The sequence below is a fragment of the Pipra filicauda genome, unplaced genomic scaffold (genome assembly GCF_003945595.2).
Source record: "Pipra filicauda isolate LSUMZ 115617 unplaced genomic scaffold, ASM394559v2 scaffold14_size4853619_pilon, whole genome shotgun sequence".
Taxonomy (NCBI): Eukaryota; Metazoa; Chordata; class Aves; order Passeriformes; family Pipridae; genus Pipra; species Pipra filicauda.
Genome location: NW_024103985.1, coordinates 725875 through 753482, shown reverse-complemented (window position 1 = coordinate 753482; position 27608 = coordinate 725875). Strand labels below are relative to the sequence as shown.

The 27608-nt window shown below is 45.7% G+C and overlaps 2 protein-coding genes across 2 annotated transcripts; both read left to right on the top strand.

Annotated features, from left to right (window-relative positions):
- The first annotated feature begins 3759 nt into the window (after positions 1–3759).
- On the top strand, positions 3760–10181 carry LOC113994217 (BRI3 binding protein). Its single transcript, XM_027732994.2, has 3 exons — positions 3760–4174; positions 5039–5141; positions 5708–10181. The coding sequence occupies exons 1-3, from the start codon at positions 3980–3982 to the stop codon at positions 6124–6126; spliced, it is 717 nt and encodes a 238-aa protein (XP_027588795.1). The 5' UTR covers positions 3760–3979; the 3' UTR covers positions 6127–10181.
- Positions 10182–10399: 218 nt separating this feature from the next.
- Positions 10400–26740, top strand: DHX37 (DEAH-box helicase 37). The gene is made up of 27 exons (XM_027733169.2): positions 10400–10564; positions 11494–11663; positions 12606–12718; positions 13326–13653; positions 14359–14507; positions 15234–15326; positions 15448–15544; positions 15923–16036; positions 16416–16517; positions 17011–17125; positions 17512–17607; positions 18181–18257; positions 18935–19073; positions 19327–19403; positions 19978–20210; positions 20648–20759; positions 21349–21455; positions 21839–22027; positions 22152–22276; positions 22545–22661; positions 22781–22953; positions 23344–23458; positions 23889–24026; positions 24349–24443; positions 24878–24951; positions 25814–25911; positions 26349–26740. Exons 1-27 carry the CDS (start codon positions 10462–10464, stop codon positions 26423–26425), a joined length of 3426 nt encoding a protein of 1141 aa, XP_027588970.1. The 5' UTR covers positions 10400–10461; the 3' UTR covers positions 26426–26740.
- The last annotated feature ends 868 nt before the right edge of the window (positions 26741–27608 follow it).

The following is a 27608-nucleotide window of genomic DNA, read 5'->3' as shown; positions in this document are numbered from 1 at the left end:
AACAGTAATAACACTGGTGATGGCACTACCACATTGTCTCTGAGGTAACCTGAAGTCACTTGGGAGTTCGAGTGATGAAATTCCGGGATCTGTGAGACAGAAGTTTTGTAATAATACCTTGTGGCAATACCTGCAGTATGCTGAGGCCTGACCATGATCCATTGATCCAACATCTGGATTAGGAAATATAAAGATTTTGGAAAGTTTTTGTAAAAAAATCCTATATTCAGAGCATGCACCAGCTGGTTAATAAGTCTGGATAAGAATAAGAAACTTCTGGCTCATTTGATCTCCATGATCTCTGCAACCTCTGTGTGGTATCAGATACAAGTAACTAGAATCAAAATCTAAGGCATTTTCAGAAAAAGAAATAAAAAAGAAAGGAAAGGGAAAATAAAAAGGAAAAGAAAAAAGGAAAAGGAAAGGGAAAGGGGAAAAAAAAGGAAAAGAGAAAGGAAAAAAAAATAAGAAAAGAAACAGTGACACATTGCAAGAAAAGCCTCACAGGGAGGACATGAAAAGGCTTAAAATGACAAGAGGTCATAAAGCAATCAGCTACGGCAGGTTGAGACTGGTGAGTAGTAAAGACAGAAAAAAAAAAGAGGTTAAGAACTGATCCACAGTAACACCAGTTGGCTTTCTTTAAGGCTATGCCATTTTTTTCAGCATTACAATGATTTAAAAAGAGAGAGCCCTATGATCTGCCAAAACTTAGACATCTAGGAAACAGACCCCCGTTTCTTCTAAATACAGTTCAAATTGTTGCTAAATCCCTCTATTTGAGTAGGACATCTTACACAGTTTCTAGTGCAGATGAGGAAACAGAGAAGCACACTCATTCTTCTTCTGCGCAGTGAGACCCTCATCAGAGGATCTTTCTGGAAACCTCACAGTTGTCCTCACTAAGAGGTTCAGTGTGGCTGAGATCAATATTTCATACCATGACGCAATGTACTCTTTGAGCAGACGCTATTTCATTTATTTAAACAAGAAGGGTGAAATACCACACAATTTCATAAGAGCTGTGGATTTGGAGAGTTGAACGTACCTGAAATAGGCTCATTGAGACAGATCAGGAAATCAATTAAACACCAGGAAGACTCCCAAAATATCCTGATGTCGTGTGAAGGACAGCCTTGAGTGCGGGCTTCCAAAGGCAACCAACCCTAGCACAGGCCTCAGAAACTCTGTAAAGAGCAGATGGAAAGAAACAACAGGCACTTGCAGAAGCGATTTTGAAGGGATCTCACGATGGCAACTCAGGTAGAGAAACAGCAACATTCCCAAATTCTCCGATATAAGACCCCATGGACCAGAAACAGCACAAAGGGACCCAGAGAAGGCCATGCCAGTTGGAAGCAAATTGAAGAATTATAACTGGCACAGAAAACAACACTCATGACAGTTAATTACCTCTGGTTTTTTGTACTGTGGGGCTCTTTAGATGCAAGAAATGCCCCAGAAGCTGACATTTACTGTGTGTTCAGAGTATAAGCACAGCATGACACTGAGGGCAGATAACCAGAAACCTCATAAGAACTTCAGAAATGCCTGTCATCAGTTGCCAACCCATTTTGGGAGAGCATGAGATAGACTTCCGAATATACACAGGGATTAACAAATCAGCAAATTCAGGGCCATCTTAAAAAAGAATGAAAGCACCATTTATAAATCTAAAAATCTATACCCTACTGAAATCAAGTAAGATCCTAAGTACCTTCCTGGATCTGGGCCCAACCCTTCCAGGGCCAAATAGAAATAAATGCTGAAAGGTCTAGGCCATTCTGCTAAATGTGAAAATAAGTGTTTTGGCCAGACTAAAACTGGGAAAAAGGCCATAGCAGAGATGTCTCTATTCTAGATGTCTACTCAACTACTCAGCTACCAGGCTTGGGCCAAGCCATGAGCTTTAAACATTGAGAACATGGGGTATAAATTTGGAAAGAGATGCTTCAAATTATTCCAGAGACTGGAAGAGCTACAAGCTGCATCCCTGACTCTGCGAGAACTCCCCAGGAAGGGGCCAGTAAAAGCAGAGATCTGCCCTGTAATTTTCAGAGCAGACACCCTGAGTGGTGCACAGACATGAGCATGGGCCGCCTACACCTTCACAAGCTCACCGAGAAGCTCTGGGGAGGACATCAGGATCCCTCATGCCTCGAAGTTACTGTTGGGCAATTTAGCAAACAGTTGCTGCCCCAGTTCACGTCACCAGTCGGTGCAGAATCTACGCTACAGACCTGTGGATCTATTTTTATATCGCAGTCATTGTGTTCCTGTCAATCAGTGATGAATCAGAATGTGCTCTGAAGGCAATGAAGTGCTCTTTTATCTCCTGGGGATTCTTACTTCACTCCGCCAACATCCTGCTTAGGCTTCACTACACAGAACGACCTGATAACATTGTCTAATTTACACTTCCCAGCTGTTTCTTTATTAGCCTGGTTAGTAAGGAAAAATCAACACAAAACCTGTCAGAAGGGGGAGTCACACCATGAAACGTGCTGAATTTTGGCGTTTCATCTGAGTCAGAGTTTCTCGAGGGTGAAGGGCATGAGCATCCTTCAGAATCCCTCAAAGTGAAGTTGATAGAGTACTGGAAAGAGAGACGTCATTTTTTTAGACATGAGAGTTCTGTATTCCCCTTGTCATTTGGGGATTGCATCTCAGAATCGCCTCAGAGGAGATTTCATACCCATGCAGGAAAGGCATCTCTCTGTATTCTGTAAAGACTGTGACAAGTCTCCAGAGCCCCAACAGCTGAGTAATTTAAAAGCTCCATGGGAGAGGATCGAGGAGCCAAGAAAGTTGATCACAAGACAGCAATGGGCCCTGTGGCAAAGAAGCCTGATAGCATCCAGGGCTCTGTCAGTAAGAGCAATGACCCTAAATTGAGACACTGTAAGCCTTGATTTACAGTAGGGAAAAAAAATTGCCATGTGGATTATTACATGTGAAATTTCACCTGGAACTGGATAAATACTGTGACAGATGGGATGCTGGAAGAGGTTAAATCTGGGAACTGGTAATGGACTGGGAAAAGTTAAATCCCAGGGCAGGCTGGACACAGCAAGAGACTTGAATAGACCTTTTGGGGTGGGGGGGCTGCACAGGGAGATTTCAACCTGAATTATTATAAGGGAAAAATAGTGTTATTCCTGATTTTGAGATAAAATACAATGGGCCCCTCAGTTCAGGAAGGATATTGAGGTCCTGGAGCAGGTCCAGAGGAGAGCAGCAAGGCTGGTGAAGGGACTCAAGCACAAGTCCCATGAGGAGAGGCTGAGGGAGCTGGGGCTGTTCAGCCTGGAGAAGAGGAGGCTCAGGGGAGACCTCATCACTCTCTACAACTCCCTGACAGGAGGGGGGAGCCAGGGGGGGGTTGGTCTCTTTTCCCAAGCAACTATCAGCAAGACAAGAGGGCATGGTCTTAAGCTGTGCCAGGGGAGGTTTAGGTTAGATATTAGAAAGAATTTCTTTATAGAGAGGGTAATCAGACATTGGAATAGGCTGCCCAGGGAAGTAGTGGATTCTCTGTCCCTGGAGGTTTTTAAGACAAGACTGGATGTGGTATCAGTGCCATGGGCTGGGAACCACAGCGGGGTTGGATCAAGGGTTGGACTTGATGATGTCGGAGGTCCCTTTCAACCCAGCTGATTCTATGATTCTATGATTCTCTGATTCTATGATTCTCTGCAGCAGCTCATTATCTTCCTCGTACAGAGGAGCCCAAGCGCTGGGCACAGCCCTCCAGACGTGCCTCAGCAGGGCCGAGCAGAGGGGTAGGATCACCTCTACGCGCTGGCCACGCTCCCCCCGCTTCCCTCAGCGATCTTTGCCAACCCGAGCGATCGTTTCGCGGTTTCCATCGGTCCCCGCGCGGGCAGCCCCGCCCGCCTCACCCGCCGGCCCTCACGCTGCCGTTGCTCCGCGGGTCCCGCGGGCGGCGCTGCGGCGGCGGCGGCGCAGCGGGGCGGCCATGGCGGCGGCGCGGCGGGCGCTGCTCTCGCTGCTGCTGCTGCTGCTGCTGCTCTGGGGCTCGGCGGGACCCGGCGCCGAGGCCGCTCGGGGCCGCGGCGGCGACCGCCAGAACAGCCTCCGCCGCGCCGCCAGCGGCCTCTACCAGGGCGTCAGCGGCCTCTTCGGCGAGGACAACGTGCGGGCCCTGCAGAAGGTGAGGCGCCTGGCGCTGCTCTGCCCCCCCCGCCGCCCCGCACACCTCCCGCGCTTCCTTCGCTTCCTCGCTGCGCTCCCCGGGGTGACCCGGCGGCTCCCGGGGCACAGCCGCGCTCCCCCATCGCCCCTCGGCGCGGTGGGACCCACCGCGGCCTCGTCGTTGTGCGGGTGAGGCGGCGGAACGGCTGGAACGGCGCTTCGCGGAGGGAAACGGCAGCGGAGGCTGGCGGCAGTCTGGGAGAAATTGTCAGGGAAATCTCTAAATCAAGGTTGTTTTAGGTGGGGGAGACGGCCAGGGCAGCCCGCTGTCGGTGGGGAGCCCTTCAGCTGAAATCCGGTCTCTCTGCATCAGCAGAGCATCCTGCGCTTGTAGGGCCGTAGGAACTTGCAGGAAATCAGGCGTGCAGGACCTGATTCTCTGTTCCTCCTTCCCTCAGGCAGTAGGAAGAAGTAATAAATACTGTTAAATTGACCTACGAGTACACTTGAGACGTTTGTGCGTGGTGCTGGGGACATCTCGCAGTTCCTCGATAAAACTAATTCCCTGCTTTGATTTACCAATTGCTAATGATTGTGTTATCTCTAAACTTCAGAACAATAGTAAAGCCCATAAAGTGCAGTTTTCAGTGCTGCCAACGTATACATTTACATGCCCAAATACCTACACTAAGGATAATTGTAATATGCAAATTTAAGATTCACAGAGTTAAAAAAAATTGCAAAATTACTTTTTTTCCCTTGGGGACTACAAAATAACCTACAATTCTTGCTTAATGGATTATAATTCTACTTATGACTAGTAAGTCTCAAAGTATGTTTCTAGGAATTGAGGATTTTTTTAATTTTCAATTTTATTTCTCAGTTTTTCTCAAGGTTGACAGAGAGGTTTGTGAATGGGGTGGATGTATTAATGGACACATTCTGGAGAATATGGACTGATTTGTTAGATGTTCTTGGAATTGATGGTAAGTGTGATGCCTGTTTACCCTTGAACTGTCTCAGCTTGTGTCAGTGTTTACAAGCAAATGGGAAAATCATTTTATCATGCTGCATTAAACATCCATCAGCAGTGTCTCTATCTGCTTATGTGGCTTTGATTTTGCTATGAGTACCTTCGAACAAGAAGACTGAACTCAACCATTCCATTTCTCTATATGTATCTGTAGGATGTCTGTAAAATGACTTAGAAGTCATGGTTGATTTCTTGGTATCATCATTAGATGGATTCATGCAGCCAGGAATGGTGCAGGGAAATCAGGGAGGACTAGAGGAAAGAAAGACACAGCTGAGAGCCATTAGAATATAACTTTTACAAAGCAGGATCTGTAGCCCCAGTATGAACTTGTCAGCCAGTAATTTGAAGAAGGTCCATCCAGAAACGGATAAACCAGTTTTACCCCTCACTTTAGAAAACACAGCCATGACCCCGCTGCTGTGGGGGACTGACCTTTTGGAGCTGTGCTCGTGTTTCTCCCTGTACCACTGCAGCCTGCCCTCATTAACATTCTGTACATTTTCCTTTGTTTTTCAGCCTCCAACCTGACTCATTATTTCAGCCCAGCAGCAATTGCCAACAACCCGACCCGTGCCCTCCTGCTGATCGGTGCCATTTTACTTGCCTATTGGTTTCTATCTCTCTTCCTTGGATTCTTCTTCTATCTCCTGCACATGCTGTTTGGTCGGTTTTTCTGGATTGCGAGGGTTGCCCTGTTCACCCTGTCGTGCGTGTACATCCTCCAGAAGTACGAGGGCGATCCGGAACACGCCGTCCTGCCGCTCTGCTTCGTCGTCGCTGTTTACTTCATGACGGGGCCGGTTGGATTTTACTGGAGAAGAAACAACAACAGCAGCCTGGAGGAGAAGATGGACCACCTGGAGAGTCAGATCAGACTGCTGAGCATCCGCCTTTCCAGGGTGATTGAGAACCTGGACAGGGGCAGCGAGCAATGAACCAGCCCCTGCAGACCACTGTACACCAGCTCCAGAAAATTCCTAAGCACTGTCTCATTCAAAGTTACAAAGCAACAAAAACGTCACATGGTAAAAAGTGTGCAAAGTTATAACTTTTCATCATGTGTGAGACTAATTTATCTAGATTATACACTCAGCCATTAAACTTGTAGGAGAAAGAAAAACATTTACAAAATTCAGCTGTATATTCAGAGTTTTATCCAGTACTAGAATTTTCTCAGTAGATAAACGCTTACTTTTACAAGCACTTAAAAACATCTTTTGTAAAGTTTTTATAAAAGCAAATTGAGTAGTCTTTCAAATACTGAAATTGAGCTAAACATATGCAAATTTGACACTTTAAAAGTTAAAAAAAAAAAAAACAACAAAAAACTCGAGCTACCAAGCACTTCCATTGAGAAGTATCTGCTGTGGGTCCACATTTTTATTTTTTTCAAAGTTGTGAATGTTTTTGTGTTTTTGTTGGCTTATTTCATTGCCTTGAAGTTGCCTTTCATAGAGTATCAGATGAGGAATTTTCTGGTATCCAGGCCAAAAAATTCACACCATAGCTTTTAATAGGAGGTGGGGAATGAGGGAGAAGGAAGATTTGAAGTCCTTAAATGCCAGTCCAATGGGAGGAATTGAGAAACACACGTGGCATTTTTTCATTGCATTTCATCTCAAGACCTTTAATTTGCTGTCTGAAAGGAAATCTGGTTTAATGAATTGGCACAGAGGGAAAAGACGTAGCGTGACAAATTGTAATTCATATTTGATCTGCACAGTGAAGCATTTTCCAAGCATAAATGCATAGACTAAAACATGATTTTTAATCTCAGGACCCACGTACTTTCTCAGAAAAGGCAGCAGTTAAAACACGTGCAAATGTATTGTTGCTTAAAGCTTTCTCAGGACCAATAAGCGGCAATAAATTATCTTCAGGAAGATCTGGATTTTTTTCTAAAATTGTAATAGTTTTATAGGAGCTTTTTGCTTGAAGTCTGTGTCCTCATTAGGTTTTGGGGAAAGTGAGTCACCTTATGAGGAGGGTGTAGGAAACGGTTCTATTTCAAAGCGGTGGAGCTTTGAAGCAATTTTATTTTGCAGGATTTCTATATTTGTAACTTAGAACTGACTGACTTGGTAGAGTATCACTGGCTTTGTGAACGGTTTGCTGAAATGCAGTGAAACAAAGGTAACCTCAGGGAAGGAAGTCAGGAACGTGGTTTGACCTGGGAACAACAGCATTCGAGGATAGAGATGTGGGAAGGGAGGGGAAGCATTGACCCGTAGTGATGAGCACTGATACCATGAGAGGTGGAAGGGACCACAGCTGAAGCACTCTGTGTTCCATAGGGTCTAAACGTAAAATTACATTAAAAAACGCAACAAAAAATTGGTCTGTGATAGGGCCTGGCTACAAAGCAAGGGAACAAGTATGAGGAGGTTCTCCTCTCCACGCCTGTGAGTGCCAGTAGGACAGGCCAGGGCAGCTGAGCACGGCTTGGCCTTTGTCCTCTTGTTCCGTTGGGCAGAACTTTTGCTGGATGTGATGCTTAACTGAATGTAACTGTTGGGCAAATTTATTTTTCTCTTTATGCTGAAGTTTAATGTTCTTCTTAGAATGTGTGTTACTTGCCTAACCTCTTTGGGTCTGTATGTGACATTTACATGAGGGGTTATTTTTAAAATCCATGGTAATGGCCTTTACTCCGAACGGTGATCACTTGAGTTCAACACAGTTGAAGTTCATATGCACTTGGCACGGTTGGAATCCATTTTAGTTTTTTATGTCACCTGTAAATCCCCCTGCGCACCATTTATTGAGAAATACAACATTTAGAGTTGTAAAATAACTGGTTTTCGCAACTTAAGATGAGGACTATGGCAACAAGTAGTCCGCTTTGTAAAGCTGAAAATATAAAATACAATGTATTCCTTTTTCCAGCTCATTTTCCATAGTATTACAGAGTCTTCCCTGTAAACTCAGTTTTGCCTACTGTTGTGCACAGAAGACTAGGCTAAAACACCAACCTGGAAATTAGGAATTGACTAGCACAGCTTGTCAGGTCTTGATGTGTTCTGTTAAATTTAAGGCCTGAGGACCAAAGTCTGCAAACCTCGCTCGTGTCAGCGGCTCCATCGCCTTCTTAGGACTATGTGCATGAGTCAGTTTGCATAGATTGTATTTTATGTAATCCATATTTAACGTTGAAGTTAAAAATACTGAATCATTTATATATTAAGAGTTATCTATTATAAAGATTTCTTTAAAAATACTATGTAAAAGTTAATTTGGATTATAGTTTCTCCCTGTCTTGCTCTAATCATTTATCTTAGTTTTGTAAAATCAGCCCTCCTATATTAATACTTTTGATTTTGATCACCCTGCTGCTTGAAAAATGTATTTTTATATTTACTTGCATCCCATGTATAGCAAAATGTTATGTCAAAAGTGCTATATATAAAATTGGGTATTTTTAATCAGTATTTTTCCCAGCACTCAGTTTTCACATTAGTCAAATTCAGAAGTAATGATTTTTTAAAGCACAATCTAATCTTCAATATATATATATATATATATACTTTAAAAATGCTCTGTATTTTTAAACATGCACTGTAGTGAAAGCGCTTTTGGGACATGAATGTGGTATTGTATTTAATCTCTTTCAACTTTTGTAAATAACCTTTTACAAGTATTTTCCATACCGGGCCATCTAGTTTATCCATGGAGGTTTTTGCTGTTTTTTAGAACCCGTGCCAGTGGTTGCACTGCTTTTGTATTGCCATTGGTTGGAGCGTCCCAGAGACAGGCAGGTCTTGCCTTGTCACCCACGGACAAACCAAGACTGGGAGTTGATGGATTCGCTTGGGCTGGGGGCAGAGATGGGACTGGAACAAACCTCGCAGCTCCCTCCTTTCACTGGGATCCAGCAAAACAGAGAGAGGGGAGTGATGTCTGTGCACTCCTGCCACAGCCATGGCCCTCCTGACCTGCCGCTGAGGGGGCACAGGTGACCTGGGACCGGCTGGGTGTGGGGATATCCCATCTGGCTGCTCCTCCGGAATGGATCCTGCTCACGGACCTTCCCCTGCGAAGAACATCACCCCGTGTAACCGGCTGAGGAGGGGCTCCAGGCTGTCCAGGATGGGAGATCCCGTTGGGTCTGGAGTGTTTAAACCTGCGTGCTTTAGGACCTAATATTTGAAACTCCTGTAGTGTTTTTCCACGCGCTCCCATCTTTGCAGAGCTGACGTCTGCAGCAGCACCTCCGGCTGTAGATAACCGATGTGTTGTATGGAATGTGGCGCTTTCACAGTGGTTTTGGGTGTCAGAGTGCTGTGTACAAACCTGGTGTAGTTCAGTGCTGTATTTATAGCCCGTCCTTCACATTGTGATTTGCTTTTCCAAGACTCGTTGCATCGTCAGTGTGGAAAATAGACCAGTATCAACCTTAGCTTCGGTGGTGTAGAGGTGTTTTAAGTGTGATTTGCCTCATGTACTGATTCGTATTTGGCAGCTAATGGCATAAGTGACCATGAGTTCTCTTTGTCTGGGTTGGAAAATAAAAGGTTTTATTGTATCCGCATGTATTTTAAACTTTTTGGATAATTCCATCGACCTGTGATGACAGCACATGTAAAAACCGACCTTTTCCTTTTGATGAGAAGTTATATTTGCTGTGGTAGCACTCATTGTTAGCACTGATGGTAGTGATTTCACACCGTTTTGTACATCAGCTTTCACAGTGTTTAAGTTTGTACAATTGTTCATGTGAAAACGATTTGGTCTGAAGAGATGCTCTGTGTTCACTTCTGACATACAATCCTAGAGACATACGAGATTCTGCTGATAATACTGTTAAGTAGCTACAAATGTACCAGACTCATTTTTTACCGAGCTTTAACATGCCTTTATTTATTTATTATCGGACCAGCCAAACCCGTGTACTCCGTAGTTCAGTATTTGTTAGAACAAAAATCTCACAAATCAACTTAATGGTATTGTGTGGCAAAGCTTCGAATAAATGTTTACTGAGACTTTCCACTGAGCAGCGAGTCCCTGGTGAGGCTGCGCGGGGGGGGAGACCCCGGGATGGGAAGGGGTGGGATGGGGTGGGTTTGGGGGGTCCCGGCGCGGTTTTGGGGCCCTTGAGCTCCGGGGGGGCGGGGCCTTTCCGCGGGGCAGCCCTGCGCCTGCGCACGCCCGGCCCCGCCCCTTCTCGCGAGACCCCCGCGCCCCCCGGAAGCGGCGGCCGCAGGAGCCGCACGTGGGTCGGCGCTGGGTTCTGTCGTGTGTCGTGGCCAGTCGTGCGTCGTGTATCCGCCACCATGGGCCGTGCCCGCCGCCGGCACAACTGGAAGGCCCGGCTGCCGCAGGGCGCCGCGCCGCCGCCGCCCGCCGAGCCGCTGGAGCTGCCGCTGGAGCTGGGAGGTGCGGCGGGACCCGGCCCGGCTCCTCCCGGGCGTTGTATTCGTTGCTGAGAACTCGGGCTGAAGGGGCTGCAGAGTTGCTAAGATTGGAGTTACTGTCATGCCTTTGCTATATTTTTATTATGCTTTTATTGGAAGCATTAATGTTATTTTAAAGGACCTCCCTGGAACGCGCTGCCCAGGGAGATGTTGGAGTCGCCACCCCCGGAGGTGGTTTAGGAAAGACTGGATGTGGCATTTGGTGCCATGGTCCAGCTGACAGGGAGATGTTCGGCCACAGGTCGGACTCGGTGGTCCCAGAGGTCTTTTCCAGCCTCAGTGATTCTGTGACTTGCAGGCTTTGCATTAACAGCTCTGCTGGAGCATTACTGCGTTCAGGGAATTCAGGAGTTGGACTCGATGATCCTCGGGGAGTCCCTTCCAACTCAGGACAACCAGTGGTTCCATTATTTATTAAAGCAATTATTTAAAGTGGTTTTATGTTTAACATTTGCATTCTCAAATGTTACCTTTAAAAAACCCCCACATTTATTATACTATTTTTATTTTTCAGAATTTAGTAATGCAGATTTTTAGCATTAAAATTTACTGGTGCCTGGGCAAGGCAGGAGACTGCAGGGTCACCCCAAGGCACACTGTGCCATGTGCTGCCCCCTGATCCTGGGGATTTGAGTAAAAAGACAAAAATTGCAGTGTTGTTACATAAGTCATGGAAAATTTCCCTCAGGGCTATAGTAAGCTCAGGGTTATTTAATCCACAGTTTTGTGGTCTTTTGCCCCTGCTGATGTTGCAGAATTTTCTTTGGCTGGACACGAGGCTTGTGTTTGTTTGAAACTCCAAAATCTGTCCTGGTGTGTGATAAGGCTGTTAAACAGTGTGCTGAAAATAGTCCACCTGGCGCTGGTGAATAATCAAAGACTTGATTTCAGATGGAGCAACACTGAAGGGAATTGATGAAAGCAATGCCCTAGTCCTGCCAGCAAAAAAAGCAAAGAAGAAAAAATCTGCCTGTGTTGTGCAAAAGCAGAAGAAACCCCTGAGCAAGAAACAGAAGAAAAACCTGCAGAAAGTCTTGGAGCAGAAGGAGAAGAAAAAAGAGGTATGTTGTTGCTTTGCTGGCAACTCCAGGCTCGTCACTTCTCTTAAAGTGATAATTTAATATCGGTGTGTGGAAAATGGGATGATGATGAGCAGAACTCACAGACATGCAGGTGCTGAACTTTATGTTACAACAGCACCAGCCACCCCTTTGCTGGGCATTGTGTTGAAGATGCACCACCCATGGGCTCGTGAGTGCAGCTCCAGCGGTGAAGAGCATTGCCCTCCCTCCCAGTGAGTCAGGTGCTGCAGGAACACCCCATTTCTGGCTCAGGTTCCCATTCCTGACCACGTAGACAGGTGTTGGGAAGTAGACAAGTGGCTGGCAGAGTCAATGACATGATTACATTTTAAAAGCATTCCATGAAGTGGGTTGTATGAGCAGCTTTGTCCTGCTGCAGAATGAAAAGTTTGATGCACCCCTTATTCTGCTTCTGCTGGTGCTCCTGAAGTACTTATTTCTAGCCTTCTGTATGGAAATAGAGCATTCTTTCTTTACAAAACCTTTCCAGGCAAAATTCCTTTTCTTTTTAGTGTCTGAATAATGCTTTGACAAAGGAACTCTGGTTCTGGAGGTACTTTAAAACTGTGGCTGCCTGACCCCCTGCTAGTCCCACATGGGAGAGTTGAAGGGAGGTTCCCATTGCTCCAGCCCTCATTCCAGCACGTTAGTTCAAATCCATTTTCTCCCCTGTGTTCGAAGGGTGCAGCTGAGCTGCTCACTGCAGTGATGTCAAGTCCCCATTTCTATTTTTGCTCTGGTGTAGAGCTGAAATCTTCGTTGGGGAGGTCTGACCATGCAGCAGCAGGAAGGTCTTTACAACTTCACAGCAGGATTTGCCAGAGCACAGAGCGCACCCTGTAGTGCTCAAGTGCAAATCTTGAAATGAAATTATTTCCTGGTGACAGTAAGCACTGATTTTTTTTGTTTTTCCTCAAAAAGCGAGCTGAGTGGCTGAGCAAGCTGAACGAGGTCCAGGCTTCTGAGGCAGAAATGAAACTCCTGTACACGACTTCCAAACTGGGTATTGGGGAGCGCATGTATCAGGCTAAAAGGTAAGGGGTTTTTTTGAGAAGGACCATTGTGGTTGAACAGCAACATTTTGAGCTGCTTTTCCTTGATTAATTTTTTTTCTTCTTGCTGCAAACATGGAATGGATGGAGTGAAATAATTTTCTGGGTTTTATCTGATAATATTTTTTCCGGATAATATTTTCTTCTTTGAAAGGATGTTAGTTAAAAGAACTTGGTCTTTCATAGGGGACAAGGTGGGTGAGAGTTACATCTGCAGAGTCCTACAAATTGTGCTAAACTACAAAATTGGTGGATAAACATTTAACTTAAACAGTTACTTAAGCATTTTTTTCTTGTATTGGAAAACATTTGCTGATGTGGTCCACAGTTGCTAGATTTATCATGAGCTGTATTTTGGCAGAAGTTGAAATAATGAGACTTCAAAGGTGCCATCTGAAGAAATGAATAAATACCAGGATAGAACCTGCTTAGATACAAATACAGCAATCAGGACAGCTGAGGCTTTACCTGGCAGAGTTGTGGAAACCTCCAGGAATGGAGATCCTGGTTCGTGTGGAAATCATGTCTGGCTTGAGATGCTGGAGAATATTGACCAAAACCTAGTTCACATGTTCATGTTTTGTTCTAGGGTAGTACAGGAGCCAAGGACTGATGTACCTGAAAAGATCAGGAGCATCAGTGGTGCCAACAAGAGAAGGCACAGCTCAGGTTCAGAATTGGAGCCTGAGGAAGAGCCCAGTAGCTCTGAGGAGGAGGAGGAAGAGCAGAAACAAGAAACTGAGAAGTGCTCAGCCAGTGCTGTGAGTGCTGCTGAAAAGCCAGAGGAAGGAGCAAGGAAGGCAGTAGTTGAACAGCCTCCAACTGGTCCCAGTGCTCCAGCTTCCCAGAGAGCCTCCAACAAACCATCCTGCAAGCCTGCAGTGTTCATCCCAGTGGACAGGTCTCCTGAGATTCAGGTGAGGCTCTGTGAGCAGTACAGTGCTCGCCAAAGGTGTTGGGAATGGTGGTATTTTCCATTGGATTGGGCCCCTGCAGACACTGTAGCAGTGTCTTGCATCTCTTGCTAATCTGACCCAGCAGCAGAGTGCCCTTGTTCAGGCAAGTTGTTCAGGTACAGATCTGAGCTTTAAGCCTGTCTGGTCTAGCAGTAGGAAGACTCTGTTTTTAGGATATAAGAGTTTGTCTGTGGTATTATATATAAAATCTATTAGCAGTCCTTTATTGTCCTTCACTGGAAAATCTTGTGAAGTCTCTTTTAGCTCTCCATTGTGCTGTATCTTGTGCTGGATGGTTTTATCCCATTTGTTGTAGGCAGGACGTCCTGTAGAAATGGGAAAAGCTCTGCATGGGTCTGAACAGTTGGGACAGTTGTGAAATGAGTTTTCCCTTGAGGTGCCGTATTAAAAAACTCAAGTGACTCTGAAGTTTCACAAATTAAAAGTGCAGGGCTTGCCAGCTGCTTTCTGAGAAGCTGTTTTGATGACTGATTCTCAGACATGCTGGTGTTATATTAGCTGGTTTAGACCTTTTCGAGCCACAAGGTTTGCAGAATTCTTTTTTGTGGGCTTATGGTCTGAGGAAGGTAACAGTTTTCAATCCTGAGGAAAACAAAAAAGCAGTGAGACACAATGAAACTAAAATATGTGTTTTATATTGTTTAGGAAGCAAGACTAAAACTTCCAATCCTTGCTGAAGAGCAAGTCATCATGGAAGCCATTAATGAGAATCCCATTGTGATCATATGTGGAGAGACGGGAAGCGGTAAAACCACACAAGTGCCTCAGTTTCTCTATGAAGCTGGTTATGCCAGGTAGGAATCTGCTTTTATATCCAGCAGATGGAATTAGGAAAACTCAAGCAGAGCTCAGTCACTTCTGGTATGGCTGAACTGAATCTGGTCTTCCCTGTGCAGTGGTAATGGCCATATTGAGAGGGCTTTTAGGAAATCCGAGGGGAATAAGACTGACCTGCAGAAGTCTCTCTGCACAAGTAATCTTTTCAAACCTCTGAGGTAAAAATTCTCTTGAAAGCCCCTGGCCTGTTTCCTGCAGAAAGGATTTATCCTCTAGTTTCAGAGGTTTGGTTTTACCTCTGCAAGGAAATGTGTGTGTTTCTTAAGAATAGCTTTGAAAATAGCTGCGGTTCATCTGGCGCTCGGTAACATTTATGAGCTCAGGCACCTCATAAGGTGCTTCCTGTGAGCTGCATCAGCTTCTGTGCTGCTGCCCCAGCCTGAGTTCTTCTGAAATGGACCCCAATGCCAGAGGGACGCCCAAGGGGACTGGAGTTCAGTGAGCTGGAATTGCAGGGGGGAAATTCCTGTGCTAATGCATCTTCAGATCAATACACATGTAATGCATTTGGGAAACGCAAAACTTCCTTTCTGTCTTTTCCTTCTAACTGTATCTAAATGATACCGTGTGAGTGATGCTGCTTAATCTAGAGCCACTGTGCAGAAATCCTGTTGTCATCTTTCTAGGTTCTTTTCCTAGTTTAATAAAAACAACCCGTCCTTTCCTTTCCTTCGCCCCGTTAGTTCCAGCGGGACCATCGGGATCACGGAGCCTCGGCGCGTGGCTGCAGTGTCCATGTCCCAGCGAGTCGCTAAGGAAATGAACCTGTCACACAGGTGAGCAGAAAAACAGCTGAGACCTCACTGAAAGGTGACACTGAGGTGTTCTGTGTATGTCACGGACTTTCTGTTTCCCCCTGTGCTTTTTCCTGTGGGTGCCCTGGGTGTTTCCTCGCAGAGTGGTTTCATATCAAATCCGATACGAGGGGAATGTTACAGATGAAACACAGATCAAGTTCATGACAGATGGTGTGCTGCTGAAAGAGATTCAGAAGGTAAGTTGCTGTCCTCAGTGTTATAAAAAGGGAATTGTTTTGTGTAGCTGGAAGAGAGGCCAGTTGCTTTGCACGCATGTGCCACCAAACTTTCAAAGCAAAATCCCTTTCAGCACCGGAGGTGTATTTCATCTCAACCCTTGATATTCCTGCCCAGGTCCCTAAACATTAGGTTATCTTGCTGTGTAAAGTGAGAGTGAGGAAGAAACTCTTGAGAACTAGGCTGTTTCATGTACGGTGGACACATGAAACTGCTCAGATGTGTGAAAGATGCAGCCGTGAGGATGGGGAGTCAGTGTTTGTGCAGCTGTAGGGTGTTCTGATTGAAAGACGTCCTTGGTTGAGGCTTCCTGTGGTGAAATTGATTTCTCTTCCCAGGACTTTCTTCTTTCCAAGTACAAAGTCATTATCATTGACGAAGCCCACGAGAGGAGTATGTACACGGATATCTTGATAGGCCTCTTGTCTCGCATCGTGCCCCTTCGTCAGAAGGTGAGAGGAGCAGTGTTCCTGTATTAGACACAGGTGTGGGGAGGGGGATGTGAGCCATGAGGAGGCTCTGTGTGAGGAGGGACTCTCTGTGGTGTGGAAGTTCATGGAAATCTGACAGAAATGATGAAATAACACATAATGTGCTCGTCTTTCTGTATGATCGAAGAAGCACAGAGCCTACAAAAAGGGGGAAAATAGTACATATCAGTACCAACGTTAGATGACTTTTCAGGCAACATCCAGTTTGAGACTTAGATAATTGAATACCAGGAGCCTGGTAGAGAACAAGATGCTTATCGTTGAACTGGCATAAGCTGCCAACAGCAGAGCTTGGGAGGAAATAAGTGGGGCACAGAGTGACAGATTTGTGTCCCTGCAGAAAGGGCTGCCCCTGAAGCTGATCATCATGTCGGCCACCCTTCGTGTGGAGGATTTCACTGACAACAACAGGCTGTTTTCTGTTAAGCCTCCCGTCATTCAGGTATTGTATTTCTCCCTGAGATCTGCCTCAGATGTACTGGCTCAAGTACAGCCTTTATAAAACCAGTTACAAAATAGGGGCACTCTTTATCTTTCCAGTTGGTGCTGAAATCTTTCAGATACCAATTTAAAAATAGTTATTTTGTTTAGGCTATTGTTTCTTTTGGGATTGGGTGTTTTTCTTTCCACTTTTATCAGAAAACCACCCTGGCAGAATCTTATTATCTTAAAAACCTGTAAGTTCAGGAGAACTAGAAAGCCTCAATCTGAGTTGATGATCTAAAAGGGAGAAAAGCTTTGGTTTCTTGTTTGGTTTTATGGTGTTCAGGGCAGACAGCACTGATAATTTCTGTGGGTCTAGTGTTCTGTAGCTACCAAACCCAAGAGCTGAACAGAAATAGAGCATGAGCTTTCCTAGTTGTCCCATGAACACTGCAGTGATTGTACTGGAGCTATGACAGCAACCAAACCCTTTCTTTGTGTTTCCTCTCCAGGTAGATGCAAGGCAATTCCCTGTAACTGTTCATTTTAACAAGAAAACCCCCCTGGATGATTACAGTGGAGAGTGCTTCAGAAAGGTCTGTAAAATCCATCGAATGTTGCCCTCAGGTAAGGTCACTGCTGAGAACCTCTCAAATTCTTTGTACTTCACATGTCTATAATTTTTTGGGTTGTTTTTTTGAGAGGGGAAGGGGGAGGTATTTGGGGTATTTTGTTTTGTTTTGGGGTGAGGTTTTTTGTAAGCTGAACGTGGGACTTCAATGAAGTCCTGGGTGGTTTTATTTACTTTACTTTTTCTTGTGAAAGCAACCCTTCAACTAAATCATAGTTGTATTACCTTCTTGAGAGAGTGGTAGGAGACAGATGTGGTCAAACACCCTGTCCCTTCTTGTTATTTCACAGTATATTTGAACCTGTCTTTTATCAAAAACAAGATCTGAAGTTTTCCAAGGTGAAATGCCTGTGCTGAGGTTTGGTGTTTTCTTCTCTTGCAGGTGGGATTTTGGTATTTTTAACAGGCCAGGCAGAAGTTCACTCTCTCTGTAGAAGGCTAAGGAAAGCCTTCCCATACCAAAAAAACAACACTGCAGGTAATGCTATAGAAACTGTTAAAATTTGAATTTATCCCACTGACAAGTGAGTTTGCTTTGCACCTAAAAAGATAAGCTTTTATTTTAAAAACACAAAAAACAAGGATCGGGGAAATGGTTCATTGTGGATGATTTTCATGACTGATTGTTAAATTTATGCTGGTTTGAGCCTGGGAAAAGGTTTCTGTGTGTTGATCTCTTCCATTGCATTTCTTCACTTACTCTGTTGGGAATTAAAGTGGAAATGCTGCTGCTTGTTGATGACTGTTATTTTCAGATACTATAATTTCCAAAAAATTCTTATACAGCTGAGCTAGTTGCCTCCTAAACCTCCAGACATACAATTGCTGTGTGTGCTGCTGCTGATCCTCTGTATAGTTCCCAGATGGAATTATAACCTTAAAATTGTGTGTTATCCCTGTCCCCTCTGCCTTCAGTGTGACTGTTTGCTTCTTTCACGCTGTGACACGTTGCAATCCCAAAAAGGTGGGAGTGGGACCAGACTCCTCCCACTACCTTTTCCAAGAGGGAAGCATGGTCAGCTAACAGTTGTTCCACTGTCTCTTTTTGTAGGGGGAGAGGATGACAAAGAAGACTCAGTGGAAGAAATGAGAAAATTTAAGAAATCGAGGAAGCGGAGGAAAGTTATGGTAATGTGTGATGGGTAGAATTCCTCAAAGAGACAGGAAGGAGCAGGTCCCTCCCTGCAAACAGTAGCCTGCATGTCTCCTCAGGAGTTCCAACAGTACTGCCCACACTGCTGATGCTGCATCAGGAGCAGCAGAGAACTAACACTGTGGATATTATGGGCAGGAGATGGATTCAGGTTGAGTACTGACCACTAAAACTTTAATGGAGGGAGTTCCAGACTTGCTGGCCCCAGGGCTGCTCCTCATCTCACTGTTTGTTACCCAAAATTGGGACTGATGCATCTCGTAGCAAGGATAGTGTTTGGCTTCTGCCCCCATCCTGAATGCACTTTGTTAGTGGGAGATCTTGGTGCTATAGATATACTGTCCGCTGACATTGTATCCTGGTAGCTGAAGGGGCTTGAATAAAGAAATTTTACCCTTTCCCACCGTCTTCTAAGTGAAGAAGCTTGGCTTGGCACAAAATACTGTTTAAAATGCTTGGGTTTCCCCCCTTCCCCCGACTGTCACAGTTACCAAATGCTGAATCTTAAAATACCAATGAAATCTTGCAATCCTTCTGTCACCTTCAGGTCAGCAGATGTTTGGAGTAAGTGCTCAGCTTTGCTTTCAAAGCAATGCAAAGTGCTGTTTGTCCCCCCCCTCATGCTCTGTGTTGTCTTTCTTGTCTTTCTCAGACGCTCCCCAAAATTGATCTGAACAATTACTCTGTGGTACCAGTGGATGAAGGAGATGAAGACAGAGATGCTGACACTGATGATGATGCTGCAGGGTCTGATATTGACCTGGATTTAGGAGATGGAGACTCAGAAGAAGGTTTGGCCCATATGAAAGAAAAACCCCTTATCTCCTGTTACCTGTGAAATGGGTGACATTAGTTGGTTGTCCTTTGCTGAACTGATGTGACACCACGGCAGACCTGTGAAAAAAGCTGTTAAGGTTTTCCAGTTTCAGCTTTATACCTATTACTTTCCTGGTTTTGATGAAGTGGTGTTTGTGGAGATGATGTTGGGACTAAGCCTGGAAGTTGATGTACTGTGTACTGAAATGTGGGTTTGTTTCTTCACAGATGAGAAATCTGATTCATCCCTCCCCCTGTATGTGCTCCCACTCTATTCCCTGCTGGCACCAGAGAAACAGGCAAAGGTAAAGGATTTATTACCACAGTGAATAAATGATCCTTATAGATATGTGTGATCGTTGTCTAAAGCCACAAGTGAGTTGAAATTCCCATCTTGGACTATCTGTCAATGAGCAGACTTGAGTGGCCCAATGGGCAGGTTGGGATGGGATTGGGGCAGGCCTTGCTTGGGCTGGGGTCTCCCTAATACGCCAGTTCAGTAGGTTGGGAGAGATGGTAAGTGACAGTCCTGCAGCATGTCAGAATCAGCCCTGGCCCCAGGCACGTTGGGATCCTGCTGCCAAGTGGCAGTTTGTACAGATCCTCGTGTTCCTTCTTGGCTTCGGCAGTGACAACAGCGTGTCTGAACACAACATGGTGTGTGCCCTGCCTGGAGCCTCTGTGGGTGTTTCTGAAGATTCACAGAGCTGGACAGAGAGCTCTAGAGCTGGAGACAAAGAGTTAAGTCTCAGCTCTGACTCTTGGATTTCCCCTGCAGTGCCATATGCACCGTCATCCCTTTGCAGCCCATCCAAGCCGACTGCCTGTCCCTTTTCCGCTGCTGGCGCTGCACCTCACAGGCCCATCTGTCTCTTGTAGGTATTCAGGGCTCCTCCTCCTGGCACCAGACTGTGTGTTGTGGCCACCAACGTGGCTGAAACATCGCTTACCATCCCGGGCATCAAGTACGTGGTGGACTGTGGGAAGGTCAAGAAACGTTTCTACGACAAAATCACCGGGGTGTCGTCGTTCAGAGTCACTTGGATATCCCAGGCCTCGGCAAACCAGCGGGCGGGCCGGGCCGGCCGCACGGAGCCAGGGCACTGCTACAGGTCAGCTGCCTGCTGGGGAGAAACAAAAAGCCCTTTGGAGGGTCAGTGGGAATTTGCCAGCTTCCCCCGCCCTGCTGCCCCTTTTGCAGGGATCTGTTGCTGCTTGGAATGTTTTGGTTTGCCTGCCCTTGGTTCAAAAGGGGAGGTAAAGCCAAGCGTGAACTGGTGATGTCAGTTTGACAGTTTGGCTTCTCAAGGGCCTTTCTCTTGCTGAGAACCCTTATTTCCATGGCCAGATTAGATTTAACCATGGCTGGATGGATTTAACTCCAAGCCGAGCTAACTTGTGAATAAGGCATATGCATCATAAATAATGACATAGTTATGTAAATAATACACACAAGTGGCCTTTTTTAAAATCCCTTGCCAGTTTTTCATGCGTATCTTTTGAGTTAAGATTTCTTTTAAGACTCTAAGCAGCACTTCTGTTCCACTAGGTTATACTCTTCTGCAGTCTTCATGGACTTTGAGAAATTTTCTGCTCCAGAAATAACAAAGCGACCGGTAGAAGACTTGATTCTGCAAATGAAGGCATTAAATATAGAAAAGGTGAGGTGGAAGTGGCTTTGTACTACAGCACTCATTAAAGTGGTTGCCCCTAGGAGTCAGAAACAAAGAGAAATGTCTTCTGTCATCATTGCTTGAGTCTGTGCCTTGTGTTAGAAATTAGGACCCTGAGACTTGATTTTGGTTTTGCAAATTGCAGAAGCTGCTCTGAATTCCAACAGGCCTTAACAAACATGTTTGTTCAGGTAGTAAGTGATTTCTTATGTTCTTAGAGGTATAAAACCCCCCTGTCCAAACAGGAGTTTGTGTTTTGGAGATACTGGAGCACTTTCAGAAAGCACAATACATAAATTTAGACCTTAGAGCAGCCTGCCCTAGGCGGTGCCTGCAATCAGTGGCAGCGAAGGGTGACTCTGGTGTTCCTGTTTCCTAATGTTCTTGTTCTAAGCATTTCCTCCCATTATGTGTCCTTTCCTCTCGCTCCTGGCAAATATCCTAAATGTTTTACTTTGGCACATGTAACCAGAGGGGAGAATTTCACTCCCTTCCAAAGCTTCTTACTGCATTCAGACTTTTTTCAGTGGGCTGTGTCAGTGATGTACTGATGGGCTTTTTCTCATGATGTCTGTAGGTAGTCAACTTCCCATTCCCAACACCACCTCCCACGGAAACACTTGCAGCAGCTGAGGAGTTGCTGATAGCCCTGGGTGCCTTGAAGGAACCCCCTGTGACGGGAAGGTAACGTCTGTGGTCCCCCATGAATTTCTTCCTCTGTCAAGCCTGTGGGCACTGCTGTCCTCCCACTTCCTTTCCATCTCAGCCCTCGCATCCGAGGGTGGGCTTTGGTACAGAAACTGCCATCATTTCAATCTCTGAATCACCTCTGTTTGTTTTACTGGCCCCAGTTATGTTCGGGCAGGGAAAGACTGTGCTGGGAGTGTGCCATGCAGGGCAGGTGGGAGCTGCATGAGGAAAAGGAACCTTTCCCGCAGCCTTTCCAACCAGCACATAACAAAACCTGAGGAAAACACATCAATTTAATTGGGCTGCCAAAACCAGGAACACAGACTTGTTCTAATCAGACGTTACTTCATTACATGAGTTTCCTCTTCCTTCCCCAGGCTGAAGCAGCAGCTGGCAGCAAAGCTGAGCTGCCCCATTAGTCCCCTGGGCAGAATAATGGCCACTTTTCCTGTAGCCCCCCGCTATGCCAAGATGCTGGCATTGAGCAGGCAGCACGACTGCCTGCCCTACACCATCACCATCGTGTCTGCCATGACCGTCCGGGAGCTGTTCGAAGAGTTTGACAGGTCAGTGGGTGAGCCCGACACCCTCCTTACAGGAGGCATCACCCTCACAGCTCATGCCTCTCATATTGGGGCCCCTCTGCACTTACACACAACACTCACTGATGCTCTTCTGTGTTTCTTTCAGGCCAGCAGTAAGTGAGGAAGAGACAGCCCAGCTGAAGGGGAAGAGAGCGAGGTTTTTACAGATGCAAAAGATCTGGGCTGGGCAGGGGCCGATGCAGAAGCTGGGGGACCTCATGGTGATGTTAGGTACTGATTTCCCTTCACCATTAACTTCATTCTGTTCTCCTCCATCACCCTGAGCCCTCAGCTTTGTACAACCAAAGGCATCCTCGTGCTGCAGGGCCAAGTTGAGTGGTGCAGTTTCTAGGCTGTTCCTCTGGGCGGCCCGCCAGTGCTGCTCCCGGGTGGAACAGCAAAATGCATTTGTTAACTGTGTCAGAGCTGTCCCACCGTTGGTTTAATTAGGAAAACTGATCAGCTAAGCCATTTTCTCCACCTGTCTGTTCACTCCCAGGGGCAGTGGGGGCCTGTGAGTTCGCTGGGTGCACCCGCAAATTCTGTGAAGAGAACGGGCTCCGATACAAAGCCATGCTGGAAATCAGGCGCTTGAGAGGGCAGCTGACAACAGCAGGTAAGTGGGTTTTGAGAGCAATTGCTGCATTTATTCTCTTTTGGGGGGGGGTGACACATCAACTGGACTGATTTTTTTTTTTTCCTATTGACTCTTATCTCACCTCTTTCTCCCCGCAGTGAACTCTGTCTGCACAGATGCTGGGCTCTATGTAGATCCGAAGATGAAGCCCCCAACAGAAGCTCAAGCAACGTACTTGAGGCAGATCGTGCTGGCAGGGCTGGGGGATCATGTTGCCCGAAGGATTCAGGCAGAAGAGCTTCTGGATGAGAAGTGGAAAAATGCGTACAAGGTAAACAGCTGGATTGGGCTGAATTCCTCCTCCTCTGCATAGCAGAAAGACACTCCTGTGCAAAACTTCTGGCTGGGTGCAGCACTGGGACTGCCTATGTTGACTTTCCTGTAAGTTCTCTCCTTAGAATTTAAGTTTGCAGTGTTGCAATTTCCCAGTCCTCACATAGTAATTGTTTTAAAAGAGCTAAGAAAAGGTTCATTAGTCCATCTTGCAAAGTTCCTGATGTCTCCAGAGAAGGTGAAGCAGAAAATGATGGGGCTATTAAAAACCTCCATCGCTTAGGGAAACCATATAAATGTACATCTGAGACTGAAATTAGATGCAACCAAGAAATTAGATTGCCAGTAACTCATCTTACTCTCTTCAATCTTTTGTGCTTCCTTACAGACTGCTCTCCTGGAGGACCCGGTGTTCATCCACCCAAGCTCAGTTCTGTTCAAAGAACTTCCAGAGTTTGTGGTGTATCAAGAAATTGTCGAGACTACAAAGCTGTACATGAAAGGTGAGACCGCTGTGGGCCAGCTTGTGCTGAAGGTCTGGTGAGGAACTCAAAAATTCCTTGGCAGAGTGTTTCCCTGCTGTAGTGACTAAATGCTCTCCTTATAGAGTGGTTGTGACTCCTAGGATTTGGATCCTTATGCTTTCTAGATCTGGATCAGGGGATAAATTGGCCTGGTTTTTTTCTTTGTATAGTAGAATTGGCTGGAGCAAAGCTCAGCTTCTGAAATAGCTGCTGTGCACCAGCTGACAGGGCTGGTCTCTGCTGGTCTCTGAACAGCTTTTTTACAACATAAAAAAGTTGACTTGAAAAATGAGACAAAGTGAATCCTTGGAGGTGAGATCATGACATGAGATCGTGTACTTGTGGGGCCGCTGGTGAGTGGTGGCCCTTGGCAGCAAACCTGCATTCAGTGTGTGTTTTCCCTCCTAAGGTGTGTCTGCAGTTGAACCTGAGTGGATTCCTGCCTTGTTGCCACCATACTGCCACTTTGGGAAGCCTCTGGAAAACCCTCCTCCCTCGTACTGCCCCCAGAGAGGCCGAGTTCGGTGTCACAGACCGAGTGTCTTTTGTAAGTGTCTTAGAGTGTCTCTCAGTAGTTTTGTCCGAGAGCTGCCCTGTTGTCACTGTAATGCTGGTTTAACAGGGCTGTCAGCACACCAGAAAGGCCAAGCTCAGCTTGGGCTGTTCAGAGAGCTTAACAGTGTGGTTTGAACAGCTCCATGGGGTTCATAGCATTTAAATGTTGGCATCTTCCCATTGAAATGGGCATTTTATGGAACCTGCTGCTCCCCCTGTGAAGGCTGGGTGGTGGCAGCGTCCTTCCCTCTTCTCTTAGCACCTCCATGGAAACGTGCCCTTGTCTTCAAGCATGGTGTGATCTTTGTTTCCAGATCGTGTTAGCTGGCAGCTCCCTGCCGTGGAAGTTGATTATCCAGAAGGTATTGATCGCTACAAATACTTTGCCAGGTTCCTGCTTGAAGGAAAGGTGAGTGTGTTCCAGGTGCATCACTTCCTTGATGTTATCAATAAGTTTTTAGCCCCACTTCTGGAGGAGAATTTCTGTGTGTGTGTGTCATTGCTTATAACTTGCTGGTGGATGGAGGAGTTTGCTGTGGTTGGTGTGTTGGGGAAAATACCTCTAAAATAAAAAAAAAAAGCATGAAAATCAGTATTTGAATGAAAGAACCCCCCAAACTGAAGTATCATTTTTGCAAAGGAAAAGAAGTTTTAGCTCATGTCTTTGTCCATTCTGAGGCACAAGATTTGTCTAACAAGCCAGTCAGGACAAGACTGGTGTGGAGACATGGATAGGAAAGAGATGGTAAAAGAGAATATGAGATGGAATTTATAGTAGTGCTAGGTGATGGATGGTTGTCTCCACAGAACAATTAATTTACCTTGTTTTTAAAAATCTTTCAGGTCATTAAAAAGTTGGGTTCTTACAGCCAGTGCCTGCTGTCCAGTCCCCTCATAATGCTGAAGACATGGTCCAAGTAAGTTGTTAAAAACAAACTTCAGGTTGTTGTTTCCATCAAACACTTTCCACTTCTTTTTTAAATTAAAAAAATTGAATGCTGGGAAGGGTGTTGCAGATAGTGATCTTGGCTGTAACTGCAGGGCGAAGAAAATTAGTTTTCCTACCAAGAAAAATTGTGTCTCAGGAGAGCTGGGTGACTGTGAGGGCAGTGTGGGAGGACACACAGCCTGGGCACTGAGCTCTGCTCTGCTGCTCACAGGTACTGCTCACACCTCCAAGGAATGGCCAGATGTGCACTGCTGCTTTCCTTGCTTTTCTTTGCAGTTTGGCCAATTATTCTGCCTTTCTTTTCAAAAACATGTTTCCAACAGACCATGGGTTTGATTACATTTAGAGACCTCTGACCCTCCAAAAGGCTGTCAGCTGTCACTCCCTTTCTCTCCCCTCATCCTCCTCTGACTTGCCAAAATAAACTTTCTCTGAGTCTTCTATGAATTCTCAGGGAGTTGATGGATGGAAGGATTTTGGAAGACTTCGTTAAAAGGGACTGGTGTTATCCGAGGGTCCTACAGTGACCACGTGTTTCCCTGTTTTAGTCAATCCAGAGCTCAGCATGGGACCTTTTTGCTTTACCTTGTGCTCTGCAGCTGCACAGCAGACATAAGAGCAACCTGCTGCAGCTTCTAACCACAAAAAGTTGTGGTTGGAGAAAAATCTACTTAGAGTGAACTTTCTTGAGCCAGTGGCACGTCTCTATGTAGAGGTTGTGTGTTTATACATCTATATTTAGCCTTTTAAAAATATGGAGTGTGAATTTAGAAAGCCAACTTAAACTGTGCTAATGAACATTGTTTTATTGCACCATTTTACTGATTCAGACTTCAGCCCAGGACAGAATCCCTCCTGCAGGCTCTGGTTGCAGAAAATTGTGATAATCGTAATGCTTTACTGGCTGCATGGAAGAAAAATCCTAAATGTAAGTGTTCTGCTTGCTTAATTATCAGTCATATCAGTGGAGTACCTCGAGCACTGTTGAATTATAATTTAAAAAGTGGACAATGTCACTTGATAAGCTCCAGATATTTTCTTACGAGAAACAGTAATGCCCCGTGTTTGGTTCTTGCAAAGAAAATTTTTTTCCAGGTAAAATGGCTTTTGTTCAGTATTTGTACCAGATTATAAGAGGTCTTTATAGAAGCAGCAGCAAAGTGATGCAGTGATGACTTTCACAATCATTCTCCCCCACTGGATGCTGTTACATCTGCATGCAAGTGTCCAAGCTCCAGCACCATCCCAGTGGTGAAAGGCTGGTTCTTGCTCCTGTGGGGTGATCCCACAGGACCTTGTTTTTCCAGCCAAACCACCCCAGTCCCTGACTCCCAGGGCTGTCTGACCACTCTGCTCCCATTCCAGATTTGCTCTCAGCCTACCGTCAGTGGATCCCTGAAGCCATGCACGATGACCTCGCCCAGAACTGGCCACCAGTATGACTGTTCTTGATGGACTTCTTGTCTCCAAGGTGTTTCGAGAGCTTCCAAGGGTTTCCCTGGAAATCTGACACAGATGGACTCACCAACTGTAGCGATACCTTTTTGTAAGAGAGCCAGGTGTTAGTCTCTTCTTCTGGGAAGTCCTCCCTGTTCCCAGAAGTCCTACCAGCTGTTTGGCTGGTACTTTGTAATATTAATGTTTGGATAATTTTATCCATTGTATTTTATGGATTTTTTTTTTTTTAATCAGAAGTTTCTCTTTGGACTATATTAGTCATATGAACTGTAATAAATATGTAAAATTCTTGGTTTGAATGGGAGAAATTATTTCTTTGTGGGATGCTGCAGTGAGCAGAATTTCGGAGCTGTGTAGGCACTTCCTCACATGTGTCAGCAGATCCAAACACAGACAGAACCCTTGGGCCTGGTGGTGGGTTGACCCTGACCCAGACACAAACACTGGTGTGTGTCAGCACTGTCAGTCACCCATCCAGAACTGCAGCAAGGGGGCTGCTATGGAGAAATCCACTCTAGCCCAGCCAAACCAGTGCAGTCCTAATCGTTCTTTTCCTGCATCTTGAGGAGTTTGCCATTTCTCCAGGATACCCACTAATCTTGCTTCCAAAAATTTTTGTTCAAATCTCTCCTCACTCCTGGCATAGTGCTGCAGGCACTCAGATCTCCTGGGGCTTTTGCCACATGATTGGTCAGGGCTGTTTTGTCTTGGTGCTCGAGAGCCACCTGCTTTTCACAGGCTGGAGCACTTTGGGGAATGCAGCCAGTTTTGGGAAGCAGGGCAGACTTCGACCACTTGCTCATTTCACAACAAGAAATTTTGGTCCAACTGGAGAAGAGGTTGGATGCATGTCCATTGTTCCCACTGCTCCCACTCACCCACTGCTCCCACACACTTCAGAGGTGAGGCCAGGACACAAGTAAGCATTAAAAATATCTAAAGCTGATGAAACAGCAACTTTTGTTCTCGAGCAAGAAGGAATCCAGCCCCTTACACTGTGTTTGTAAGTCAAACAGTGCAGCTCTGCAGTGTTTTGTGATAACCCCAGGCAGGAGGGTGCTGGGGGGTCTTGCCTTTCTCTAACAAGAATTGCAGCAGAAGTCTGCAAACTGCCCTGTTTGTGGGAGGAAAGGAAAAAAAGAAACGCCATTATGGAACTTATTTGGA

Excerpts from the sequence above, each read along its gene's own strand:
- LOC113994217 (XM_027732994.2), top strand. The coding sequence starts at position 3,980 with ATGGCGGCGGCGCGGCGGGCGCTGCTCTCGCTGCTGCTGCTGCTGCTG. Across the intron at positions 4,175-5,038 it reads ACGTGCGGGCCCTGCAGAAG|TTTTTCTCAAGGTTGACAGA; the intron begins GTGAGGCGCCTG and ends TTTATTTCTCAG. Across the intron at positions 5,142-5,707 it reads AGATGTTCTTGGAATTGATG|CCTCCAACCTGACTCATTAT; the intron begins GTAAGTGTGATG and ends TTTGTTTTTCAG.
- DHX37 (XM_027733169.2), top strand. The coding sequence starts at position 10,462 with ATGGGCCGTGCCCGCCGCCGGCACAACTGGAAGGCCCGGCTGCCGCAG. Across the intron at positions 17,126-17,511 it reads CCATCGAATGTTGCCCTCAG|GTGGGATTTTGGTATTTTTA; the intron begins GTAAGGTCACTG and ends CTTCTCTTGCAG. Across the intron at positions 22,662-22,780 it reads AGGGCAGCTGACAACAGCAG|TGAACTCTGTCTGCACAGAT; the intron begins GTAAGTGGGTTT and ends TTCTCCCCGCAG.